Source organism: Psittacula echo, assembly GCF_963264785.1.
Source record: "Psittacula echo genome assembly, chromosome: 24".
Lineage (NCBI taxonomy): Eukaryota > Metazoa > Chordata > Aves > Psittaciformes > Psittacidae > Psittacula > Psittacula echo.
Window position 1 is genome coordinate 5,937,575 of NC_137759.1, and position 23,972 is coordinate 5,961,546.

The window sequence follows — 23,972 nt, forward strand, 5'->3', positions numbered from 1 at the left end:
CTAATTAAAACGTCGCGGGAATAACTGGGGACAGGCTCTTTGCTCCCGCTTCCGCTGCCTCCCGCTCGCCTCTGTCCCTGGGTTCTATTTGCGGCGTGCGGGTGCCTCCCCCGGCGCTGACGGAAAGTGCCTGGTTTGGGGGGGTTTCAGCTGATGGAAGAGCGTTGGCGAGGCCGGGAACTGGGGAAACGGCCAGCGGCTATTTTTAGGATGGGAAAAAACAGTGGCTCCGTCAGCGGCCTCTCACCAGCTCTTTCCGCTGCCTCCTGCCAGCACGGGGGGACAGGGACCAGTGGGGACCCGGTGGGGACCTGGTCCTGCCCCTCGCAGGGTACCCTTGGCAAGGCTCTCTCAGAGCGATGTCTCCTGGGACTTGTAGTTTGGGGGGAGCAGCGAGGACCCCCCCCACAGCTCGCCTCGCATCCCTGCTCCCCGTAGGCAGGGGTTCTGCCTTCAAGCTGTGGGGAAGGGGCTTTTCTGACCCCCTTGCCACCGAGGCAGGACAGGAGCAGCACTGGGCAATGCTTGTGAGCCTGATTTGTGTTGAGCTGCGCTTTGGGAGTGCAGGGGACATTCCCTGTGCTCTCCCACAGCCCCCTTTACATCCCAGTCACCCCGATACAGCCTCAGCCCCGAGCCCCTCACCGGTCCCTTCCCATCGCTCTCGTTATCTGGCTCTGGAGAGCAGCAGCGCTCTGCTCCTCCCCCGGCGCCGCGCTGGGCTCCGGCTCCCTCTGCCCACGCCGAGAGCCGCCGTCAGTCACGTCTTGCTGGATACCACGAGGACGGGCTCTGACTCGGCGCAGGAGAAGTGTGGTTGAACCGGGGGCGAACCCTTCCCTGCTCCCTGGGCCACCACGATCCGGTGTCGGTGCTGCCAGCAGGGATGTGGGGGTCAAGCCCCGGTGCGCCCATGCCTGTACCCTGATGTGATGTGATTCAAGGGGTGAATCCTCCCTCCTCTCCTCCCCAGACCAGCGTGGCTCCGGGAGGCAGCGGGGCTGTCCCTGCAGTGCTGGCACTTGGGGACCACGGCCTCTGTCTGCAGCAGCACCTGAAGGTCTTTCCCCACTGCTTTTTGGGCTGCTGGGGCACCACCTTGCTCCTGCACCTTGGTCCCTGCTCCGGGCAGGGGGGACACGGGGCCGGCAGCATCGGCGCAGGCGGTGGAGTTACCACATGGAGCCTGGGGTCTGTTTGCCTGCGGCTTTCAGCTGCCGCGGGGTGCGGTGGGCGTGATTGGGAAGCGTTAGCATCGAGAAGGGAAGGGCTGCCGGGAACACGGCTGCGTCGCCCTCCTCCTTCCTTTCCACCGAGGGCTTTCGCCCATGACTTCCATCTCCTGCTGCCAGAGGGAGGGTGGGGAGCGGGGCCGGGAGCGCTCGGAAAGTGAAGCATCCCCGTTCCCGCCAGCGGTGCCTCTCCTCTCGGGGGCTGATTTCCGAGAGGAGCCGGGCTCTGCCAGCCCCAATGTCCCGGTGCTGGTGTCCCCTCCCCGTGCTCGGCCTCTCGGAATTCCCAGCGTCCCACCCAGGTCCCGAATGCAGGGGAAGGGTTTGAGCTCCCGCCTCTCTGCAGGAAATGCAGCCCCCAAACCCCAGGATTCCCCTAGCTCCCGCCTGCACTGACTCACCCCGCAGAGCCGCCCCTTTCCCTGTCCAAACCCTTGGTGCTCAGGATCCTGCCCGGCCCCTTGCAGCCACCCTGCAATTGCCCCACGTCCTCGGTGCCTGCGTTGCCAGCGCTCTGCCTTGTCCCTGCCAAAGCGCTGCGGGTGCAGACGTGGCTCCAAGGACCCCTCCCTCGCTCCCATGGCCGTGGGCTGCTGCCACGGCCCCATCCCAGCATGGGCTCAGCACGAGCCTGGCCGTGTCCTTGGTTGGGCCACGTTGCCCTTGGGTGGCTCAAAGGCCGTATCCTGGTAACTTCCTTCAGCAGGGGGGAGCGCTGCTGTAATGATTAACCCGCGCTGCGTTACTCCTTCCATCCTGCAACCTTTTTCCTCTCAGTTTCCAGCACTGGAAAATGCTCCTTTTCCGCCGCCTTCCCACACACGTGGCCCCGCTCAGGGAAAATGCCCGCGGGCAGGAGCAGGAGCAGGGGCTCGGGGCACAGCACGGGCAGGATCCGGCCCGTTCCGGGGTGATTTGCCGGCAGATGGCGGTGGAGCCGTGGGGAGCCATTGCCCCATCGGCCTCACCCCAAAACCCGGGCACAGGAGCGGGTGCCGCCGGGCGCTGTGCAGGGCGGGTGTTGTAGCCAGCACGATGGTGCTTGTCATGCAGCTCCCGGGCCAACAGCCCCGCAGCGCTGTGCTGGCGAGCGCGGCAAACCCTTGGCCTGGGGTGGGTTCTCTCGTGGGGAAACTGAGGCACGGATTGGGGGGGAAACCACTTGGAGGCTGGGGAGAGCAAGGATGGGACATAGGAACTGCGGACCCTGCCGTGTGCTGCTCCGGGGCGCTGCTGCTGTGGGTGACCCCCCTGGGAGCTGCAGGGGCAATGGGGCAGCGCGTTGTTCCCAGGGGCTGTGGATGCCTCAGAGCTGCGGATGCTTCAGTGACCGCTCGTGTTTGGCTTCTCTGGAGCCAGCCCAAAGCCGCAGGGCGCATGGATGGGGCCACAGGGGCCGTGCTGGGGGCCCGAGCGAAGCCCCCTCCCAGGGGCACGACCCGTGCGGGGCAGGGAGAGGCCGGGAGGAGGCGCTGGCAGCCGAGCCCGACGCCGGCTACAGAGGCGGCCCAGGGAGCCCGAGCGGAACGAGGTGGCTCCTGTCCAGGTTCCCACGGCAGCCCTGGTGCAGAGAACACCTCCGGAGCCGGTGGCGGTTGCCACAGCGCCGGGCCCGGTGCCACGGCGGGGGGGGTGCACAGCCCCGCACCCAGGTGCGCGGGCACCGGACCCTGGCACGGCGCGGTGGGAGTAGCGTGCGGCGGCGGAGCGGGGACCAAAGGCTCCTGACCCGGTTCCCCCTGCCCCCGCCTGCCTTTGATGTGCCGGGACTTCGCCCTTGGTAAAGCTGGGAGGTTCCCAAGGAGTTCTTGGCTGGATCCCGGCACCCAGCACCCAGCTTCCCGCTGTGAGCCCCCGCGGGCCCCGGGGCTCCAGGGGCTGCTCGGTTCCCGTTGCCAGCCACAGCCGGGGGCTCCCCGGTTCCTGGCCGGGAGGAACCGGCTGCAGCTGGGCCCGGCGGTGGGGCTCTTCCTGGCAGGGCCGGCGCCAGGCTGAGGCCAGCAGTGGGGAGGGGAAGCTGGGGAGGCCGGGGCCGGCTGCCCTCCGGGATGCCCCGGCATGCGGTGGGGAGGAGGAGAGGGCAGCACTTTCACCCCTGCTCCCTCGAAGGCTGCCTGTGCGCTGACCGGACGCCCCTTATTGGGTATAAATAGCAGGGATTAATGCCTGGTCTGACACTGGAGTCACTTCCATCACCACCACCACCTTGGGGCCGCCCCACCGGACCTCAATGGGGTCATTGTGCGCCGCGGCCCCGCAGGGTACATCCCAAGCAGCTGCTGAGCCCAACCCCATCCGCTCCCCCCTCCATGGCCTGGGGCCACCACGTGCCCCTGTGGGGTCCCACGCAGGGCGGGGGCCACGCACAGGGTAGGCGATGGGTGATGATGATGGTGACGGTAATGATGATGGTGATGGTGATGATGGCTTCCCACTATCCCCATCCCCACCTGGCCGTGCCGGCTCTGCCGCGGCCCTGCGGCCCCCTCCCTGCCCGGGCAGCGCCGGCAGCTGCTGTGGGGCGTGATGCCGGGGTGTGCCGGCCGCCGCGGGGCGCGGAGCGAGGGAGGGAGCCGCTGCCACCCAGCAAGACGGGGCCAGCCGGGCGCGGAGCCTCGCTGCCTGCAGCCAGCGCGGCCGCACCCGTGTGGGCTGAGCGGACCCCGGCGCCCGGCACAACCAGCTCCATCGCGTCCCGGCTGCCCGCGGACAGGCCGCTGCAGGCAGGGCCCCCCCGGGCCAGGCAGGTGCAGGGCGCCGGGGAGCGCCCAGTGGGGCCGGGAGGAACCGGAGCTGCCGCCCTCCCCGCGGCGCCGGGGGCTGTGACCCGCGGCTGCGGGATGGCCCCGGCCCTGCTCGCCCCTCGCTGCTTCCCCACATTGTGTCCCCCGTCCGGCCCCACATCCTGTCTCGGCAGATGGGGCCTGGTTGCAGCCCCACACACACACCTCGGTCTCAGCAGGGGTACCCCAAGGGGTCCTGTGAGGTGTGGGGAAAGCAACGGGGGGCCCCTCTGATGTGTGAGCACCGAGTGCGCACAAGCGTGCGTTGCACCCTCAGAGGGTGCAGGGTTGTGCACCCCACAGACCCTGTCCACCATGAGGGGAGTTGCTCTTTGTCTGGCTCTTGTTCAGCCAGGCACCCCCCCACCGAGCACCAGCAGCTCCTGAGACCCTTGGCTCCCATTGGAGCAGTGCCGTTGCCGTATGTCTGGTGAGGGGCTGCAAGGCCGGGACTGCAGGCACTGGGAGAGTGGGATTTGTTCCCCCCCCAGGAAGGAATTTTCCACCCAGGAGCTCCAGTCTCAGCTGCCGGCAGAGCCCTTGCTCCCTTTGACCCCAGCCCTGGAGCCTTGAAGCTGCTCAGTGCCGGCTGCTGTGAAACCCTGGCCTTGTCTGGCTGCTTATCGCAGCCTTGGTGTGAGCCTCACCAGAGCAATCCCCCCAGGGCCGAGTTCTGGCTGCCTGCAAGGGAGGGGGGAGATAGGAGAGAGAAGGGCAGGAGAGCCTTGGCACTGCCTGTGGCTCTCATCACCACGGCCAGCATAACCGGGGAGCTCTGGTTCCTGCCGCTCAGCCTGGTGGGTGCCAGAGCCCCATGGTGTGGGGCTGCCTCCTGGGATGCTCTCAGCATCACTGGGATGAGGGGCTGGAGAAGCTGGGATGGCTCCTGCCTTCACCGGCATGTGTGTGTCAGGGCAGGGCCAGCGCCAGCTCAGCATGGCCAAGGTCTCCCTTTGGAGCTGAAGGTGCGATGGGGAGACAAAGGTTTAATGAGGAGTTGTTCGCTCTCTCTGATCCTTCCGCCCATTATCTAATCAGAGCAGGGCATTTAGAAGGCCACAGTGCAGAGTGAGTCACTTCCCTGGCCGGTGCCTTAGTTTCCCCATGGGTAGAGCACCGGGATGAGCCGAGCCTGGCTCCCTGCAGCGTGTCTCGGCGCTGGGGAATGCGGCATAGTGGGTCTGACCCAGGGCTGGATTCCTCCAGCTGCTCTTCGCTCCACACTGACTCACCCCAACCCTGGGCACAGCATCTCCCTCCATCCCCCATGGGGAAGGGGCTGCTCCAGCATCCCAGGGCAGTCAGGGAGCTGAGAGCCAGCCCTGCCTGAGGTGCTGGGACATCCCAGTGCAGGCACAGGTCAGGGGCACCCCCACCTCCATGCACAGCCATGGCAGAGCCGGTGGCGCTCAGGGTTCAGCTCTCTGCCCCACCAGGATTTCCTGCCGCCATTCCCAGAATAGGCCATAGCCCCACATCCGTGGGGTGGCCCCAGGCAGCCACCAGCCCGGAACCAGCCCCATCGCCCCACGCTGCACCAGGACCCGGGGTCAGGCTCGGGGCAAGGCGGCAGCCTCAGTGTCCCACAGCAGTGATGATGCCGGGCACTATCACCGTAAACAGGAACCGTGGCCAGAGCAGCACGGCCAAGCCAGGAAGGGAGCGGGTGAACGTGCCCGGGACGGGATGTGTGTGCACGGCGTGAGCCCGCATCCAGTGTGACACACATGGGAGCGCGTGTGGCAGTGCCTGTGAGCAGGGTGAGCACACGCGTGTGTGTGTGTGCACGAGTGCACGTGCAGCTGGGCTGATGCTGCAGGGGTTGCACATGCGTGTGCAGGGATGAGGCCGGGAGGAAGCGCCTTCCCCTGTCCCCAGCCCGCCCGGGGTTGGGGCTCCCTGTGGCACAAACCCCCCCGCAGGGCCTCTCTTCTTCCTCCTCCCTGGCTGCAGCGGGTGCCAGCCCTGGTAAGTGTCCCCATGCACCCTTGTGTGCACCAGTGCCCATGCACCCATGTGGGCACCGGTGCCATGCGCTGCACCGTGGGGCTGCAGGCGCCCCACCAGCCCTTGGCAGCAGCCCTGAGCTCCACAGGGTGGTGATGGGAGGCCAGGCAGAGGGGTGCCTGCGGCCCTGGGCTGGCACCAGGCCCCCCGCGGGTGAGGTTCCCACATTCCTGACACGGCTCCAAGTGGAGCAGTGGCAGGCGCGGGGCGGGAATGCCGCCGTGCTGAGTGTGCGCCGTGTGTGTCAGCGCATGGACGTGCCGCCCCGTGCCCCCAGCACCGGGCACCCCACACCCAGCCCCAGGACCAGCATCACCCTCAGCCTTTGGCACAGGTTTGGGCTCCAAAGGATCCATCGCACACGGCCGCAGCTCTGCCCCTTGCACAGGCAGGATCTGGCCCTGGGGCTGTGGGGTTGGACACCCATGGGTGGCCTCGGTGTCCCCATGAGGCAGCCGTGCCCCATGGGACCCGCCGGAAGGGGTCGCTGAGCTCTGCCCGGACACGGGGCAGGGTTGAGTGTTGGGTGCTGAGGATGCTGCCCCCCACCTGCGCACCCCAAAGTGGGGTGGCCGAACTACACCCCCCACAATGCACTGCGGGACAGGCTGGCCCTGCCCACCCTGGCGTGGCCTCGATGGATTGTGGGGTGCGTAGTCCGGGTGCGGGGGGGTCGGGCCGTGGGACCCCCGGGGTACCGGTGTGATGGGGTCCTGGCATCGGTGGCACCGCGGACACCCTGCCCATTGTGTCAGTGCTCCCTAAACCTAGGTCATACCGGGGGGGCAGCCCCTGCACCCAAGGCCTGGCTGGGGTGAGATGAGGGCAGGGGCAGCTTTGGGGTGAGGGGAGCAGAGGGATGGCAGCAGAGGCTGGATGAGGGGATGAAGCTTTGGCTCCATTCACGCCCAGACTGGACCAGGAACTGCCCCAGTGGCAGGAGCTGAGGGATGGGGTGGGAGGGATGGGATGGAGTGGGAGGGATGGGGTGTGGTTTACTGCCCCCTGATTTATGAGCCTGGGTCATCCCGGCAACAAGGTTCCGCATATACCCAAGGAGGCTACTGAAATCCTGGGTCCTTCCCCTCCCCAGGGCTGGCAACTTGCTTAAGCATTTATAATAACAATAATAACAATAATAATAATAACAACAACAAGAAGAGGCTGAGCTGTCCTCTGACTCCTGCGGCCGGGGAGTTCAAGCAAACCAAGAAATGCTGCAGCATCTGAGAAACAACCACGAGGTGCTGAGCTGAGACCGGGGCTGGATCCAGCCAGAGGGGCCTTTCCCTGGCAGGGAGTGAGGAGTGCAGGGGGCCAGGGCTGGTTTCCAGGGCTCCCAGGAGCAGGAGCCAGGTCCTGCCCCACTGGTGGGTCTCAACCCTGGCCCATGCCCAGGGGAGGGTCCCATCGGTGGCCGTGAGCTGGGAGTGCACCCACGGTGCTGATGCAACCACCGAGACCTCTCCTGACCCGCGACTGCTGCGATTGCCAAATCACCGGGGCCAGTGCTGGGCTCCTGCATGGGCTGCGGCGCAGGATGGGGCTCGAGGGGGAACAGGGGCCATGGTGGCTAAAGGGCAGTGGCAGAGCTGGATGTGATGGTGCCAGGGTCTGGGATTCTCCCCACTCAACCCAGCATGGCTTTGGGCTGAAGCCTGGGCAGGGGAGATGCTGGAGCTGGCACAGGGATGCTGAGCAGGGCTGGGGCCAACCTGCCCTTGTGCTGCGAGGGGGAAGAGTCAGATCCCTGTTCCTGCCTGGCCCGGGGGGGCAGCTTCAGGGAATGTCAGGGAGGCAGCAGAACCATGGGCAGGGAGCTGCTCACCCTGCGTCAGCGGGGATGGAGAGCTCAGCGTCCTGATGGGGACCATGAGCTCAGGGAGCCCAGAATAGCCCTGGCCTCACTGTGGGCTGGCAGAGCCAAGTACAGCCCCACACCTGGGCCCACGGTGCTGCTATATCCGGAGGGATTCGCCATCCTTCCCAGAGCCAGGGCCAGGCTGCAGGTGGGAGCCTCTGCGGTGACTCCCCTTGCGCCAGTGCTGTTGGGCTGGGATCTGGCTCATCCCGGGGTCCATCAGGAGCTGTTTAGTCCTGCACTGCGCCAGGGTCCCCCCTGCCCGCAGGGCTGCCCGACACCTTGGGGGTGACTTCACCTCTGGGGCTCGTCAGGCCTGAGGCCAGGGTGATGGGCAGAGCCCCAGAGGGGGTGCCTTAGAGCCAGGGCAGGCAATGCCAAGGCTGGGTCACTGGCTCCAGCTTCATTGGGCTGACAGCCGGAGTGTCCCCAGGCTGCGACGCCTGGACACGGTGCCAAGGGCCAGCAGGACACATCCCAGAGAGCCGGGAAACACATGGAGCCGGTTGTGTGTTTCTAAGGACACGCCTGGGTGTTTACAGCCCCACCAGCGTCACCAGCACCGGCACCGCCATCCTGCCCAAGGACACCCAGCACCAGCCATAAGGCAGCGCTGAGCCCGGTGGGATGGGGGGCTCTGGCTGCGGGGGTTTGTGCCGGGAGGGTGGGGAGCACCGGTTCTTAGTCACCGCAGCGATGGCTCACCTGAGCGCACCAGGGCCACGTGAGTCACCGCGCACCACCGTGACTAAGGCCGAGCTGCTCAGCCCATAGGGCTTGGGGTACAGGGAGCGGGGGGCCGGGACCCCCATCCCTGTGTGTCCCCCACCGCAGCGGAGCCTCAGGGGTCCCAGCAGGAGGAGGTGAAGCCGCTCGGCTGCTCCGTGAGGCCGGGTGTGCCCAGTGCAAGCCCTGGCCCCGTGCCAGTGGGAATGCTCCCATTCGCTGCTGGCAGCGCCCGCACCGTGCCCACCGGTCCCTGCGGGAATGGGATGGGGACCTGGGGAGGTCTGGGAGGAAAAGGGTCCCCGTCCCACCCGGGTCCCCCAAGGCTGCAGCCCTGCATCGTCTGCAGCCGCAGGAGCGAGAAACCGCCCTGTTCCCTCCTCTCTGGCGTCAGCTCTGCCCTTAATCCCATGACCCCGCGCCTGTGAGGGGAATGCAGAGACTTGTGATAAAATCCCCGTTTGCCAAAGCTGTGAACCCAGCCAGGAATTGAGTCCAAAAGGGAAAGGGAAAAAGAGAAAAGGAGAAAAAAAGAGCAAGGCTGCTGCCTGGGGCTGGTGGGGGATTTCCCCACGGAAGGAGGGCTGGGAATTCCCTTCCTTCGAGGGACAGCACTTCCAAGAACCAGCCCCCAAAAGATGCAGGGCTCCCAGCTGAAGCTGGGGCTGGCAGGATGGGGCAGCACCAAGCAAGGTGATGGAGCTGACCCCAAGGTCCTGTCCTGTGCCTGCCCTTGCACCGGGACATGCCCACTGGGCAGGCCCCATGGGAAGTGGCCCTATGGGACCCTCGGTGAGCCCCATCCTGTGCCCATGCTGCCCATCTGGTTCATGTGAGCCACTGTGGGGCTGATCCGCATGGACTGAGGGCGCTCCTGTGACCTGCAGCTGGATCTGGGGGGGTATTTGCTTGTTGGATCAGCTCTCCCCAAGCTGCTGAGCTGTGCGGGGTATGGAGAATGCTCCCTCTGGAGACGGCAGAGCCTCGGATGCTGCACTGCAATTATGCCCAAGTCTGTCTGTAATCTTGAACGATGTATTCCCAGGGCAACACAATGAACTAAACACACAAAATCTGGGCTGCTGGGAATCCTGGGATCTCCCAGCTTGTGTCTCTGGAGGCTCCGGATATTTCAACCACACTGAAATCTGCACATGCTTCCTAAAGCACCAGCTCCTGGAGTCATGGGATTGCCGGAGGAGATGAGCTTCCTCACAGGAAGGAGATGGAGCCATGCGGGAGGGTGGTGACCGGGAACGGGGCTCCTCAGGGCTGCGAGGATGTGGGGAGATGCCTCTGGGGCATAGCCAGAGCCAGAGCAGCTTCCCCATGGCCGTGACATCCCCTTGTCCCTCCCCACAGGACCCAGGCTGCAGGGCTGCAAGCAGGGTGCTACTGGCCAGGCCCTGCTCCCTGGGGAGGTGGCTCTCGGGTGACGCCTTCTCACTTCTGGTGCAGAACTGAACCATGGCCAGGGCCCGGCTGCCCCCGCTCCTCCCGGGACACACAAGCTGGGACATGGCCCCTGGAGCAGTGGCTTCACAGGCCCAGGGCTCGCAGCTCCCGGCGAGAACAATGGTGCATCCCTGCCCCGGCCCCTCTCCCAGGGACAACAATGGCAGGAGCTGGAGCTGCCTGAGCTCATCTCCCCCTTGAGAGCCCAGAGGGGGCCGGGGGGCCGTGGACAGCACCACAAGAGCTTCCTCCCATCCCTGCTCAGCTCCTGGCACATGGAGGGGCCTCGCTCTCCTCCCCCACCCCGGCACGGTTCTACCACGATCTGCACCGACCCCAGGGGAGGCCATTTGGGAGGAAAACAGTGGCTGCATTTTGGGGCTGCAAAGAGGACCCCCCCCGGCTCCCTCCAGGTCCCCCTTGCTGCTGCCTCGTGGGTTGGGGATGTGCAGCCCCCTCCTCGCAGCAGACTGGCTGCCAGATTCCCCCTCCAGCTGCTTTGTGTCTTGGTGTGCCAGGGCATTGTCTGCGAGGGAGAGCCAGAGGAGTCAGCCGGAGGTCACCAGCATCTCCCCAGCACCAGCATCCTCCCTGTGCAGGCTGGGGCAGCCTCTGGCCCGGCAGACCCTGTCCCAGGGTGGGGGGTAACCAGCCCGTGGCTTCCACTCCAGGGCACCAGGACATCACGCCCTATGTGATCTGCCTCTGCTCCAAAAAGTCCTGTGGGGCTGAGTCCTTGCCCTGGCTGTGAAGTAGGTGGTTGGGCAGAGGGAATCCCTAGGGGAGGGATGGCCCAACCTCGCTATTAGACATCAGAGAGTCTCCACCGGGAGCTGCTTTGAAGCTCAGCTCCCCAGGAGAGCTCAACCCTGTGCATGGGCTGACTTTGACCTCAGTGACGAGGACCCCCGGAGGGGTAGAGCGGGGGTCGCAGGAGAGGCTGAGACCCCCCCCAGCGGGCTGAAACCGGGTCAGGGCACACCGAGCCGGGATCCCTGGAGCAGGACCCGGGACAGGGAGCAGGGATTGGGACCCTCAGGGCAGGGACCGGGGCGCCCCCCGGGAGCGGTTGCGGCCGCGGCCGCGTCACCTGCGGGTCCCGTCGGAGCCGGGGCCAGGGCCGGTCCCTGCCCCCACCAGGCTCCACCCCGGGCGGTGCGGGATAAAACTTGGGGCACCTCCCCGGCGGCTCCGAGTCAGGGTTGCGCTCGGGCCGGAGGCAGCGCTCGGCAGGGGACACAGCTCCGCGCCGCGACCCCCGGGAAGTATTCGGGGTCTCCTTCTCCCTCCTGCTGCCAGAGGCCGCTGCGCTCCGGGGAACGGCGGGGCAGCGCTCAGGGCTCGGTGAGTGGGGCTGGCTGCGGGCGGGAGGGGCCCTCGAGGGGTCCCGGGACCGGGTGGCGGATTACGTGGAGGGGGGTCCGCGGCCTGTGGGGTTCCGCAGAGCGGGTTGCGCTCACGCACTTTCCCCAGGGCAGGCGGGGTGGTCCCGCTTCCCCGAGCCTGGAGGCTCCTGTGGGGACGCACGGCGGAACCCGCTCGCTCGGGTGCCGGGCGCGCTTCCCACCCGCCGGGACCCTCCGTATCCCCGCTCTCTCGAGCCTTTCCAATCCCCATGGCACGGGCAGCGGGGCCGGGGACCCTCGCTCCGGCTGCTGGAGACCCTGAGCGCGGCACCGGGACGCCCCACTGAGCCCCCGCCGCGTCCTGGCAAGCGGCCCCTCACCCCCGGTGTGCCCAGGTGGCTGCCCGGGTAGGTTCGCTCCGTACCGGCGGGTGGGCAGCGGCCCCGGGGACACCGTAACCGGGCCCCCCCGGCGCCTCGGCCACGGCTCAGCGGCCCCCCCGGGCACAGGAGACGCGGCGGAGCCGGCAGAGGGCGCCCGCGCTTTGCTGACTCATAGCCCCCCCCCAGGCGAGGCGCCGGCCCTGGGGCTGCGGGTGCCGGGTCCAGCCCCCGGACCGGGGCCGCTGATTCCCTGCTGCGGGTTCGGGGGGGGGGAGCATGGGGCTGAGCCCCGCGTTGGGGCGGTTCGCTGTGGCTGTAACGGCGTCACCGGGAGGTGACCGGGCGTGTGCGTGTGACCGGGCGGGTGTGACCGGCCGCGGGTGACTGTGCGTGTCCCCCTCCCCCGCCCTTTCCGCCTCGGTGTCCCCGCGTCACTCGGCTCCCGGGGGGGGCGGGATGGGGGTCCGGCTCTCTCCCGGCCCCGCGGGCTTTCGCCTCCCGCCGCTGCCTCCTCCGGTGCGGAGGCGGAGAACGGCCCCCTCCTGCCCGTGTCCCGCGTTCACCCCGGCGCGGGGCCTCGCACCCTGAGCCCGAGCCCTTCCGCTTCCCGCGGCCGCTCCCGGGCTAAGCGGGGGGGGCTCCGGTGCCGAGCCCGGCGCTACCGGTACCGGTGCGGCCGCGGGGCCCTTTGTTGTGCGCGGGGATTATGAATGGCTCCAGGCGCGGCGCGAGGGCGCGCGGGGAGGGGGGGGCAGAGCGCGGGGGGGGGGGGGGGGGGGGGGCGGTGGAGGGGGCGGAGCCGCGCGCCCGCGTGGGCGGGAGGAATCCGGCCGGTCCGCCCCTCCCACCGGGCCACGTGGGGAGGCTTCCCCCGCTTCCCATTGGCTACCTGCGCGGATGTCTATGCTGCCGGCTCTCTCCCATTGGCTTGCGGCCGCCGGAGGAGCCGGAGTGAATGAGGGCGAGGCCCCGCCCGCGGGACGTTGCTACATTGTAACTTCCCCCCCCGTCGGCTCCCACGGCTGAGCGCGGCGGCGGCCGGTTCGGCGGGTCCGGCCCTGAGCGCGGGGGGAGCGCAGCGTCCGACCCGCCCCTCGCCGCGGCCTCGGGCCCGCTCCCCGCCCCCTGACACCCCGCACACGGCGAGCGACGAGCAGAAAGAAAGGAGGCAGCGGGCGAGGGCAGCGCCGCTTCCACCGCCTCCCGCCCCCCCCCCCCCGATCCCCGCCGGAGCGGGAGGAACCGGTTTTTTTTTTAAGGATTTTTCTAATTTTTAACCGTTTTCGCTGTTTTCCGGGCTCCGGTCGCTGTCAGCCCGCGCCGGGGAGCGCCCCGACCCCCACACCCCCTCCCGCTCTATTCTCGGAGGACTCGAAGCGCAGCCGGAGTTCCCGTGGGTACCGTCGGGGCGTGCGGTGGAGCGGGCCCCGCTCCCTCCTTTGTCCGCCCCCCCCCCCTTTCCTCCCTCCTCCTCCCCGCGCTTCCGCCGCCCCCCGGGCACCGACCGACCGCCGCTCCCCCCTCCACCGCAGGTCGGCGGATGGACCCGCAGCCCGGTGCCAGGAGCTGCAGCCGCGGGGCCCCCGCCTGCGAGGTGGTCCCGAACGAGCCCCCCATGAACCTCTACATCAACACCACCACCGGGACCCGCTATGAGCTCTCCGTGCCCGCCGAGGAGACGGTGGAGGGGCTGAAGAGGCGCCTGTCCCAGCGGCTCAAGGTGCCCAAGGAGCGGCTGGCTCTGCTGCACAAAGAGAGGTACGGCTCGGCTGGGGGGGGCCGCTGGGGTCCCATCCCCCCGCAGCGGGGCTGGGCGCGGGGGCGGCCCCTCGCACCAGGCTCGGCACCGCACAAAGGCTCCCGCCCCCCTTCCCCTTGCCTGGCCCCATTCCTCCGCGGGTCGAGTGGGGGGAGCGGCCCGGGGGGCCGAGGGCGGGGGCGGGCCGGGGCGGAGGGGGGAGGCGCCGGGTCGGGCCGGGGACCGGAGCGCGGCTGCCGCCCCCTCGCCCGGCCCTTGCCGGGGCTCCGTGGTGGGCGGCGGGCCTCGGTCGTGCCCCGCGGGGGCCCGGCCCTTTGTTCTGAGCTCAACTTCGGTGGCGGCGCCCGGCCCCCCCCCAAGCCCCAGCGCGGAGACGGGGGGGGTGTCCTTTGTCTGCCAGAGGCCAGGTCCAAGGGGGCTGCGCGGCCCCCCCCCCGAGGGGAGCAAAGCTCGAGTAGGGGGCGGGCGGCCCCGTGCTGTGCTCGCCCCTGGCCCGGAGTAACTTGCGGAGTCTCCCGCGGACCGGGGAGGGAAGGGGGGGACCGGGGACACTGCATGTGTCTGCGAGTCCGGGGGGGGACACGAGACCCTCACCCCATGCTTCCACCCCCCCTCCGTGGGCAGGTTTCCTGTGCCACACAGCCCCACGGGTCCCTCACCAGCTCTTTTGCTCTATCTTGCTCTATTGCTACAGGACAGTGCATGGAGCAGGGGTACCCCAGCACCTGTGCTGCCCCCCCGGGGTGCAGGGGGCAGCTGGGGACGAGGCAGGGTGGTGCTGGGTTCCTCCTGCCTTGGGGTGGGGATGCTGAAAGGGGCTCAGTCCCCTGGGAGCAGCCAGGCCTGCAGCTTGTGTCCCTCCTCATGTCCCCCCCCTATGCTGGTGCACGTAGCTGGGGCTCGTTGAGGCCGCGCTGACCCTGCTTTTGGATTCTTCTCTGTCCTGCAGCCGGCTCAGTTCTGGAAAACTGCAGGATCTGGGGGTCGTGGAAGGAAGCAAACTGACGCTGGTGCCCACCGTGGAGGCCGGCTTGATGGTAAGCAGCCTTTTCCTGCTGCTCCCTCTTTCTCTCCTTCCCTCCCACTCATCCCCATCTATTATTAAAGCCCTGGGCGAAGATGTGCTGGCAGCCCTGCAGCTCCGCTGCCCCGGCCCTCGCCCAGGAGGCAGCGCTGGGCTGGGCATGCAGCAGGTTTAATATTTCACAGCTTTCTCAGGGCTTGTGTAGAAATAGTGGAAGTGACATGTCATCCCTCCCCTCCTGCCGCACAGACGCCCCCTCCTTCTCTGCATTTGTAATCTTCATTTCCCCCCCCCTCCTCCTTTTTTTTTCCAGTCCCAGGCATCCAGGCCAGAGCAGTCGGTGATGCAAGCCCTGGAAAGCTTAACTGAAACTCAGGTGAGAGGCTCGATGCCGGGGAATGATGGAGGCAGAGGCGGGTGTGTGTGTGGGGGGATTGCTGCGACCCTGCTTGTCTTCCCTTCCCAAAAGGCTTTGGTGTTCAGTGCCTGCTCTCTTAGGTTTCACCTTCAGCAGGGGTTGGGAGCGCTGAGGGTGGTGCCCGGGGCGGGCACCGTCATCCTGTGCAGCGCTGAGCGCAGGGAGGCCCCACGCCGCAGCGCTCACAGCCCAAACAAGCCGGGAGCTGGGGGGGGCAGCGGCGCTGGGAGGTGAAGTGACTCACTCAAGGTCACAGAGCAGGTCGGCAGCACAGAGCCCTGCTCCCGGGTGCGGGGCTGCAGACCCCCCCCCATTGCAGAGCCAGGGCTGTTGCCTGCCCCATGGGGGCTGTGCTGGGGGGGGGGCTGCGCTGGGGGGGGGCTGCTGGGTTGCACTGGGGGTTGTGGGGCTGCAGAGCCTGGCTTCTCCTCCCAGCACCCAGAGGGGGCTGTTCCCCTTCTCCTTGGAGCCGTCCTTGGGGTGGGGGTGGCCGTGCCGCGCTGGGGTGCTCTGGTGCTCGGTGGCCTTGTGCTGGGTGCCAAGGAGGGGGTGCGGGTCGGGGCTGTGTTTAGAAGAGCTGGGAAGCTCCTTGGTGGCTGCGGGAGGTGTCACGGGGGGGGAGTCCTGCGGGGAGGAAGCATTCCCAGTGCTGGGTGCGTGCGCAGGCGCCAGCTGCCTGCCGCGAAGGTGGAATTTACCCCCAGCCGCGCAGGCCCTGGCTCCTTTGTTTTCCGTCTCTCACTGCTGGTGAACTCGCTCCTTCCTTTCTGGCCAAGTCTGCAGCTTTTCCGCCTTAATTATGGGGTTTTTTTAACCTGCTTCCCCGCATTTGGAGCCGGGGCTGAGCCCTGCGCTGTGCCCTGGCTCCCCCAGGGCCACACAGGGGAGTCTTGGTAGGGGCATGACTGTGCCCCCGTGAGCGCATGGCAAGGGCCAGGGCTGCCCGGGGTGACCTTGGCTGCCCGGGGTGCCCTTGACTTTGGCAGCTGATTTAACCCGCTGTGGGCCAAGGGCTTGAGCTTGGACCTGGAGTCCTGTGCCAGCTCTGGCCTCTGCCTTCCCCCCCGTGGAGCCCAGTTTGCTCAGGGGGTGCTGCCCATCCCCACTGGGGTGCAGGGCTATGGAAGGGGTCCTGGGGTCCCCATGCATATCCTGGCCTCAGGGCTGCAACAGCTGCAGTCCCCCCCACCGGGGTGGGATGTCCTGGGGAGCAGCAGCAGGGCCAGGGAACTCATGGAGCTGCCCAGTGCAGAGGGGCTTTGGGGCTACCCTCTGCATCTGTTGGGGCTCATCATGCCCAGCAAGGCTCCCATTAGGGGAAGTGCAGCAGAGGAGAGGTTTGTGGGCTGCAGGCTGGTTGGTTGATGCTGCCTGGTTTTCCCCTTGGGGCTGGGCTGGGGGCCTGGCAGCCCGGGTTTGCTGCGGGAAGTGGCTCTGTGCCTCCTGCCCACTGCAGGTTCCTCCTGGGCGGGTGATTCAGGAAGCTGGGGCTGTGCAGGAGGAACCGCCAGCACCTGGGGGGCGGGGGGGGGGGGCAGGAAACCACTCCTCTCATTCATGCTTTGCTCGGTGCTGCCTGCGTCATGCATCCTCCTGCATCCTCCGGCAGCGCAGGGGGAGCTGCGCCGGCTTCCTCTGGGGGCGGCGGGGGGGCCGGGGCACTGCCACCCCCTCCCCACCCAGGTGCCTGTGGGGAAGCGGCTGCTGGGCAGGCAGGAGGTGATGGGGATGCTGTGTGTCCTGTCCCTCCCCCCCCCCCGGCCGGACGGGTCGGGGTCTTCCTGGAAGGGCTCCGTGCGCTTCCTTCCGCTGGGCACGCTCGGAGCTGCCCCCGCTTTCCAGGGAGCCGTGCCCAGAGCCCCGGCAGCGCAGCGCCGGAGCTGGTGCTGGATCCTGCAGCCTCAGCGCTTCCTTCCCCAGCTCGCTCTACCTGATGGGGTAGGGGGGACGGGGACACGCGTCCTGCCCAGCCATGGGATGTGACAGAGGGGCTCTGGCCCCCTGCCCTCCTTGCCATGGAGCTCCTCCCAGCACGAGTGTCTGGGTGGTGGGAGCCAGTTGTCAGCCGCAGCTGTGCCCAGCTGGAGAGTGCAAGAGCATAGGGGGGGGGTTATTTCCTGCTTCCCCCTCATGCTCTGTCTGGGCTTGACTTCCCCCTCTGCATCTGTAAGGAGCTGAAGCAGGACCGCTTGCCTGTGCTTTTGGGGGGTGCCATCAGGGGCTGGGGGGGCCAGGGGGTGTCTGGGGCTGGGGGTGACGCGGGGCCAGGCGTTGGAGTGAGGCAGGAATGCGGCGTTCCCTGAGTCATCCGCGTTTCTCAGAAGCAGCCGGGAGGGAGGCCCTTGCCCTGTCCCTGTGGGCCCTGAGCCCAGTGCGGTGCAGCCGCATCCCCCCCCCCCCAAAGGGCTTGGCAGGGTCCTGGGGGACCCCCGGCCATGGAAGCTTTGGGGGGGCCCAAAGCATCTCACAGGGCGGTCCCTGTGGCAGAGCGGGCTGGCAGGGACAGGGTCCTCCCCGGGCGGCTGTGGGCGGCTGAGCAGGCGCTGGGTGGGACGTGTTTGCATTGGAGCGGCCGGGTTTCGCTGGGGGGGGTTGGCAGCGGCGTGGGGTGGCTGCTGGGAGCCCTGGAGGGCTGCAGGGACCAAACCGGCTCCTGCCTGTGGGGAGCTGGGGGGGCTCTTTATGGTGCTGCTGGGAAGTGTGGGCTTGGGGTGCTCTGGTTCCTCCTGATGCTGGCGAGGGGTCAGGCAGGGCACAGGCAGGTGTGAGTCAGATGGAGCAGGGAGGCGGCCCCGGTGCTGGCTGACGTCAGGGGGCCCCGGGAGGTGTGCGGAGCTCCCCCAGGCGCCTCTGTACCGAGCAAGGGCAGCCGGTGCTGGGATCGGTGCTGGGGCTGTTGTGGGTGCTCCTGCACCGCTGCCTTCACCTCCATGTGGGATGGGACCCCGGGGCCTGTGAGAAGACCCCACTCAGGGTCCCAGTAAGGGGAAGGATGGGAGCTGCCCTGCCCATCCTGTGCCCTGTCCCCACCTGTGGGGGCTCCATGCGGATGCACTGGTGATGCTGAGAGGCCTTGAGGGGATGCTGGGGCTGAGCGCGTGTCCTACGCAGGCTGCTGCGGGCAGGGGACCCGAGGCAGAGCGTGCCCGGTGGGGCAGGATGAGGGCTGTGGTGACGCTTTCCTGCGCTCGCCGTCCTCCCTCGCCCCGTAACCTCAGTGTCCAGAGCGGCAGCGTCTCCTTCCCGCCCCCCCCTTCCTCTGCAGCCCCCGCTGCCGCGCTCGGGGCTTTGCTCAGGGTATTTTTAAAGCTGCTTTTCCCACGGCTTCTCAGAAGCGGCCTCCGCGGGAGCGGGGGAGCAGGGACCGGGGGGGGGGGGCTGAGCTCTGCAGAGGGGCCACGGAAGGGGTGATGCGGGTCAGGGGGGTGTCGGTGCCGGTGGGCTGTGACGTGTGCCCGAGCCGTGCATGTGATGGGCTGGGAAAGCCGGTGCCTGCTGTGCCCTGGAATAGCGCGGCTCGGGGGGGTGGCGGTGGTGGCGTCATCCCCATTAGCTGTGACCCGGTGTCCTGCCCACAGCCCTGCTTGTGCGTGTGTGGGGCCCTGGAGCTGGGAGCGGTGCAGCCCCCTCCCCACCCGCAGCATGGGGGGAGCTCCCCTTTTTCCTGGCACAGAAGTTGAGTGATTTATGCCCGCTTGGGGGGGGGGAGCAGGTGTTGGGGATTGGGGCCCCCCCTCTGCAGCTGCGACCTGGGCAGGGTCAGGGCCCGGCTTTTGTCTCTGCGCTGCAGCTGCTCCATCACCTGCCTGTGACGAGGCCTCTGGGGTGGGCAGGGGCAGATCCTGCCCTTGCAGCGGCTGCACTGGGCCTGCCCTGGGGGGAGAGCAGGGGGGTGTGGGGGGTGTGTGCTGCCCTCCCTTGCCTTTCCTGCCTCATAGACTCCAGGCATGGCAGTGGGCACAGCCCGGACCCGGCATGTCCTCGCCTGCCCCCTCCCCATCCTTCCTGCACGGAGCTTGTTCACTGTGCTGGGGGTGCAGCTCCCCCCAGACCAGCTCTGGGCTGGCCCCAGGAGGTGCAGCTGCAGCCCCTGCCTGTCCCTGCCTGCAGCGGGCTCACCAGGAGGGCACCGGGTGCTTTGTGCTGGGAGATAAAGGGCAAGAGGGAGAAAAATCCCCCCCTGGCACCATCAGCTGACGGAGCTGGCACCGTGCTGGGGTCATGCAAGGACAATGGCCGGGCTTGCTGATCTCAGGGAAGGGCTGTGGGAAGAGGGTCACCCCTTCGCTGCCCTAATGACCCATCCATGTGGGACGTGGGGCCGGGGTGGCAGCACCAGGGGGGTCTGTGCCGTGGGTTCACTGCGCACCAGGGCTGATGAGGGTCCTTCTCTCCCCAGGTCAACGACTTCTTGTCGGGCCGGTCCCCGCTGACCCTGGCCCTGCGCGTGGGGGACCACATGATGTTCGTGCAGCTCCAGCTGGCGGCCCAGCAGAGCAGCGGGCAGCTCCAGCACCGGCACCTCATCGCCAGCCGGGGCGAGCCAGGGGCCGCCAGCAGCCCCCACTGCCGGACGCTGCACGGCGGCGCCGGCTCCGGCTTCACCCGCATCCCCGTGGTGCCCGCATCATGCCAGCAGAGCCCGGCCCCCAGCCCCGCGCCCGCCGCGCCGGCCCCCCCCATGTACTGTAACACCCCCCACGCCGCGCCTGTCACTGCCGGGATGTTCCGGTCGCACGGGGCCAGCACGCAGACGGTGAACAGCAGCGTGGTTTCGTCCTGCTCAGAGGTGAGTTTGCTTTGGAGGGGCTCTTGGTACCGTTGAGGTAGGGGAGCAAAGCTGTGCAGCCTGGCACTGCTGTGGCGATGCCCTTCCCTGCCTCGGTTTCCCCATGCATGGAGCAAGGGGCTGCAACATGCTCAGGGACAGGGTGGGCCCCAGGCTTTTGCTCTGCTCATCTTCAGATGCTGCCTGTCACTGTTCTGTGCTCCTGCTTCCCTTTTCCCCTTGCACAGCACAGCTGGTGCAGGGAGATGACTGCCAGGACCCCCAGGGGTGGGATCACAGTGCATGGAGGGGGGAGATAACCACAGTTCCTTGTGCTCCAGTGAAATTGGGGCTGGTGGTGCCTGCTGCCCCGTGCCTGCTGCCCCGTGCCTGCTGCCCCGTGCCTGCTGCTCCGTGCCTGCTGCTCCGTGCCTGCTGCCCCGTGCCTGCTGCGGGGGTCACTTGGCCATTTAGGGGTGTGGGGCAGAAGGGCTGGCGTGGGGCCGTGTTGTCCCATCCGCGTGCCCAGAGGCTGAGCCGGTGTCTCCCATCTGTGCAGGTCGACTGCAGCACCCGCAGCAGCAGCTCCCCGGGCAGCAGCCCTGCGCCCGCAGCCCGATCCCGCAAACCCGGTGCCGTCATCGAGAGCTTCGTCAACCACGCGCCTGGGGTCTTCTCAGGGACCTTCTCCGGTGTGTGGCGCTGAGCGCACACGAGGGTGGTGTGGGTCTGAGCCGCGGGGGGGGGGCACCATGGTCCTTGGGCTCGTCTCATGCCCACCCTTCCCACCCGCAGGCACTTTGCACCCCAACTGCCAGGACAGCAGCGGGCGGCCGCGGAGGGACATTGGCACCATCCTGCAGATCCTGAACGACCTCCTCAGCGCCACGCGACACTACCAGGGCATGCCCCAGTCCCTGACGCAGCTCCGCTGCCAGACGCAGTTCTCCTCCTCCTCCTCCTCCTCGCCACCAGCCTCCCCAGACCTCGCCACCAAAACTACCTCAGAGCCGCTGCCGGCGGCAGCAGCATCCCCACCCCTGCACCCCGTCGTCCAGTGCCAAAGCCAGATCCGGATGTGCAAGCCCAGCGGTGAGCCCGGCTGCTCCACGCCTCGCGAGGGATGGGGCTGCTGTCCATAGGGTTTTGGGGTTGAGGAGCCCCTGCAGCCCCCCAGGCCAGAACTGCCCCCCTTTGCATGGGATCGCTCCCTGCAGCAGCCTCTATGGGGGTTGTGTGTTTGACCCTGGTTGTTGGCTGCTCCTTGCACAGCTGATTGAAGGCACCAGCCCCGGGGGGGGGCCTGGGAGTCTGCAGGGTCTCTGCAAAGAGGAGGAAGGTTTGGTCCTGCCTGACCCTGCAGGGTTTTACAGGCAGCACCAGCACCCCGGTCACTGGGAGGGTCCCTGCTTATGGTAGAGGGTTTGGGGGGGGGCACCCAGGCTCTGGCTCCTCGACCACCCCCCTTTGCAAACCGACTGCCCCAGGATGGGGTGAGGATGGGTTTGGGGGGTCCTGGGGTGCAACCGCTGGTGTTGGGGGGGGTTTGTCCTCCCCTCAGGGTTTTCTCTTCCTTCTCTCCTGGCCAAGGGGGGTCCAGGCCCCCACTGAGGGTGGCTCCGGGCCAGCTCCTGGTGGCATGGCCGGAGCCTTGCCCCACAGCACAGTGTGTGAGTGGGGAGAAACCTGCTTCCCCCCCACAGGGACAAGTCCGCGCTGGGCTCACCCCACTTGGCCTGAGCCCCTCTGGCCCCCTTGGCTCCAGGATGGGGAAGAGATGCCCCCAAGCCTCCCACCAGCCCCTGGCCAGCATCCAGCCCCAGTGGCTCTGCTGCACCAGGACCCTCCCTTGGCTGCTCTGGGGTGGAATTGTTTGGCCTTATAGAGGGGTTGCCCCCCTGTGCCCTGCTCTGTCCCCCTCCCTTGGCGTGTTCCCACCCACAGCCCTAGTGGGTGATGCTGGAGCATCCACAGCATTTGGGGGCTCTCCCGGCCAAGTTTATTCTGGAGCAGGGTCCCTTCTTTCCTCTTTCCCCAGCACTGGAGCCCACGCCTGGAGCTTCAATTGCTCGTCCTCCCACACTGCACAGCAGGGCCAGGCCTGCACCGGCTGCTGTGCCAGGCTGTGCTGGAGAGGCAGCCCCCCCCTTGGCACAGCACCACACGGAGGGGCTTCTCCCCACTGGGGACCAGCCCGGTGCTGCCTGTCCCATGGGCTTAGGGTAGGACCCTGCTTTAGGGGGCTGGATGATGGTTGTGTGCGCATCCATAGGATGCTGGGTTGGGGGGTGCAGGGCAGCCCCCCCATAACCCCCCCATCTTTGCCGGTGCAGGGGACCGCTTGCGGCAGACAGAGAACCGGGCGACGCGCTGCAAGGTGGAGCGGCTGCAGCTGCTGATGCAGCAGAAGCGGCTGCGCAGGAAGGCGCGGAGGGACGCGCGGGCCCCTTACCACTGGCTGCCCAACCGCAAGTCCAGCCGCACCAACAGCAACAGCAGCGTCTCCAGCGAGGGCAGCCTGGACCTGGACTTCGAGGACTCGGTTTGGAAGCCAGAGGTCAAGGCAGACATGAAATCAGAGTTTGTCGTAGCATAGAGCCGTACCCCGGGGGGGTCCCGGGGCCGCGGACTCTGCCGGCGGCGGGGGGGATGCTCCCGCTGCCCCGGCCGGCGGTGGTGTCATTTCTGTTGTCATGGGCCAGATCTCCTCTAGATTTGCCATCTCCTGCGACCGGACGCCTCGGGGCCGACCCTGCCCGTGCCAGGGAAGCGTTTCATTGTTGGTGGGGGGGGTCTAGGGCTGCTTCACCCCCTGGTTTGGCTGGGGTTGGGGAGATGGGGGAGTGCAGGCAGGAGCCGCTGCCTCATCCCGCATCCTCCCTGGCCGGGAGCGGGGGGTCCTGGCACCCGGGGGTGGGGGGTGGTCCTCGGGGGATATCAAAGCTGCTGCTTTGCTGTGAAGAGGGATGCAGCGGGGTGGGCTCCGGCCCCCCCCCAGCGTGTCCCCCTGCCCCTGGTGCAGGCAGGAGGAGATGAAGTCTCTCTTGGAGGTGCTGGGGCCCCCCCCGGGTTTGGGGGCCGTTTGTTTTCCTTCCCTTCTATATGTAGCATTGCTCGGCTGAGGGGCTGGGCCCCCCCTGGGCGGCTGGGGGGGGACGGGACACACGCGTGTGCCTGGGCGCTGCCAGCCCTGTGCCGCAGCCTTGGGGGGGGGGGGTGGTTGGGGAGGGTTGGAGCCGGGCCAGGGGGAGGGGATCCAAGGGGGGGGCTTTGTTTTGGGGGGGGGTTCACTTTGTTTTCGGAGGGGGAAGAAGCGGCGCTTCCCCCCGCGGCCGAGACCAACTCCCGAGGCGCTGGGCTCGTCCCGCGGCCTCCGCGCTGGTTGGATTTGGGGGTTTTTAACTTAAAAAGAGAAGCAAACAGATGTAAAAGTAAGGACTAAGCAAGCCCAGCGCTCGGGGCTGATATTTATAGACGTTACTTACCCGACTGAGCCAATACTGACATAGTCTTGCATAGGCCGTAGAAATCCTTTTTCTTGTCCAACCTTGATTTTTTTTCCCCCTCGTCAGGAGATCTGTGCAAATAGAGAACCCCCGTGCTGTGTTTTTTGTCTGTAAAAGTCTTTTTTTGTGTGTGTTGGGGGGGGAGGGGGAGAGCGAGGCTTTCGGTCTTTAATATTTTATTTTTTATTTTTGAAATAAATTTGGGCAGTTCTGGATGCACCGAGGCTGCGCCGCCCTCCCTGGGTCTCTCGCATGGAGCCATGCACATACGTGTGTGCACACAGATGGCCGTACACCTCTTCAGCTCATCCGTATGTGCACGTGTAACACACGGAGACCTGTTCAGCACATTGTACGTGCATACACGTGTGCTGAGCTGTGCACACATAGAACCACAGAAGGGTTTGGGTTGGAAAGGACCTTTTCAGCTCATCCAGTTCCAGCCCTCTGCCATGGGCAGGGACACCTCATGCCAGACCACGTCCCCAAGGCTCTGTCCAACCTGGCCTTGAACACTGCCAGGTAGCCCATGCACATGTATGGCCATGCATGTATTCAGCTCTGCACATCTGCACATGCACACGTGGCCATGCAGCTGTGTTCAGCACTGCACAGTTGCACACGCATGTGCACAGCCCTGCTCATACAAGTGCGCACACGTCTGCTCACACCAGAGCAAGAGCAACCCAGAAGCGTGATGGGGA

General features: G+C 67.2%; 1 protein-coding gene across 1 annotated transcript; it reads left to right on the forward strand.

Moving 5' to 3' along the window:
• The first annotated feature begins 11,269 nt into the window (after positions 1-11,269).
• On the forward strand, positions 11,270-22,591 carry MIDN (midnolin). Its single transcript, XM_080633915.1, has 8 exons — positions 11,270-11,408; positions 13,326-13,551; positions 14,502-14,589; positions 14,890-14,952; positions 19,394-19,783; positions 20,322-20,454; positions 20,558-20,854; positions 22,096-22,591. Exons 2-8 carry the CDS (start codon positions 13,334-13,336, stop codon positions 22,356-22,358), a joined length of 1,452 nt encoding a protein of 483 aa, XP_080490041.1. The 5' UTR covers positions 11,270-11,408; positions 13,326-13,333; the 3' UTR covers positions 22,359-22,591.
• The last annotated feature ends 1,381 nt before the right edge of the window (positions 22,592-23,972 follow it).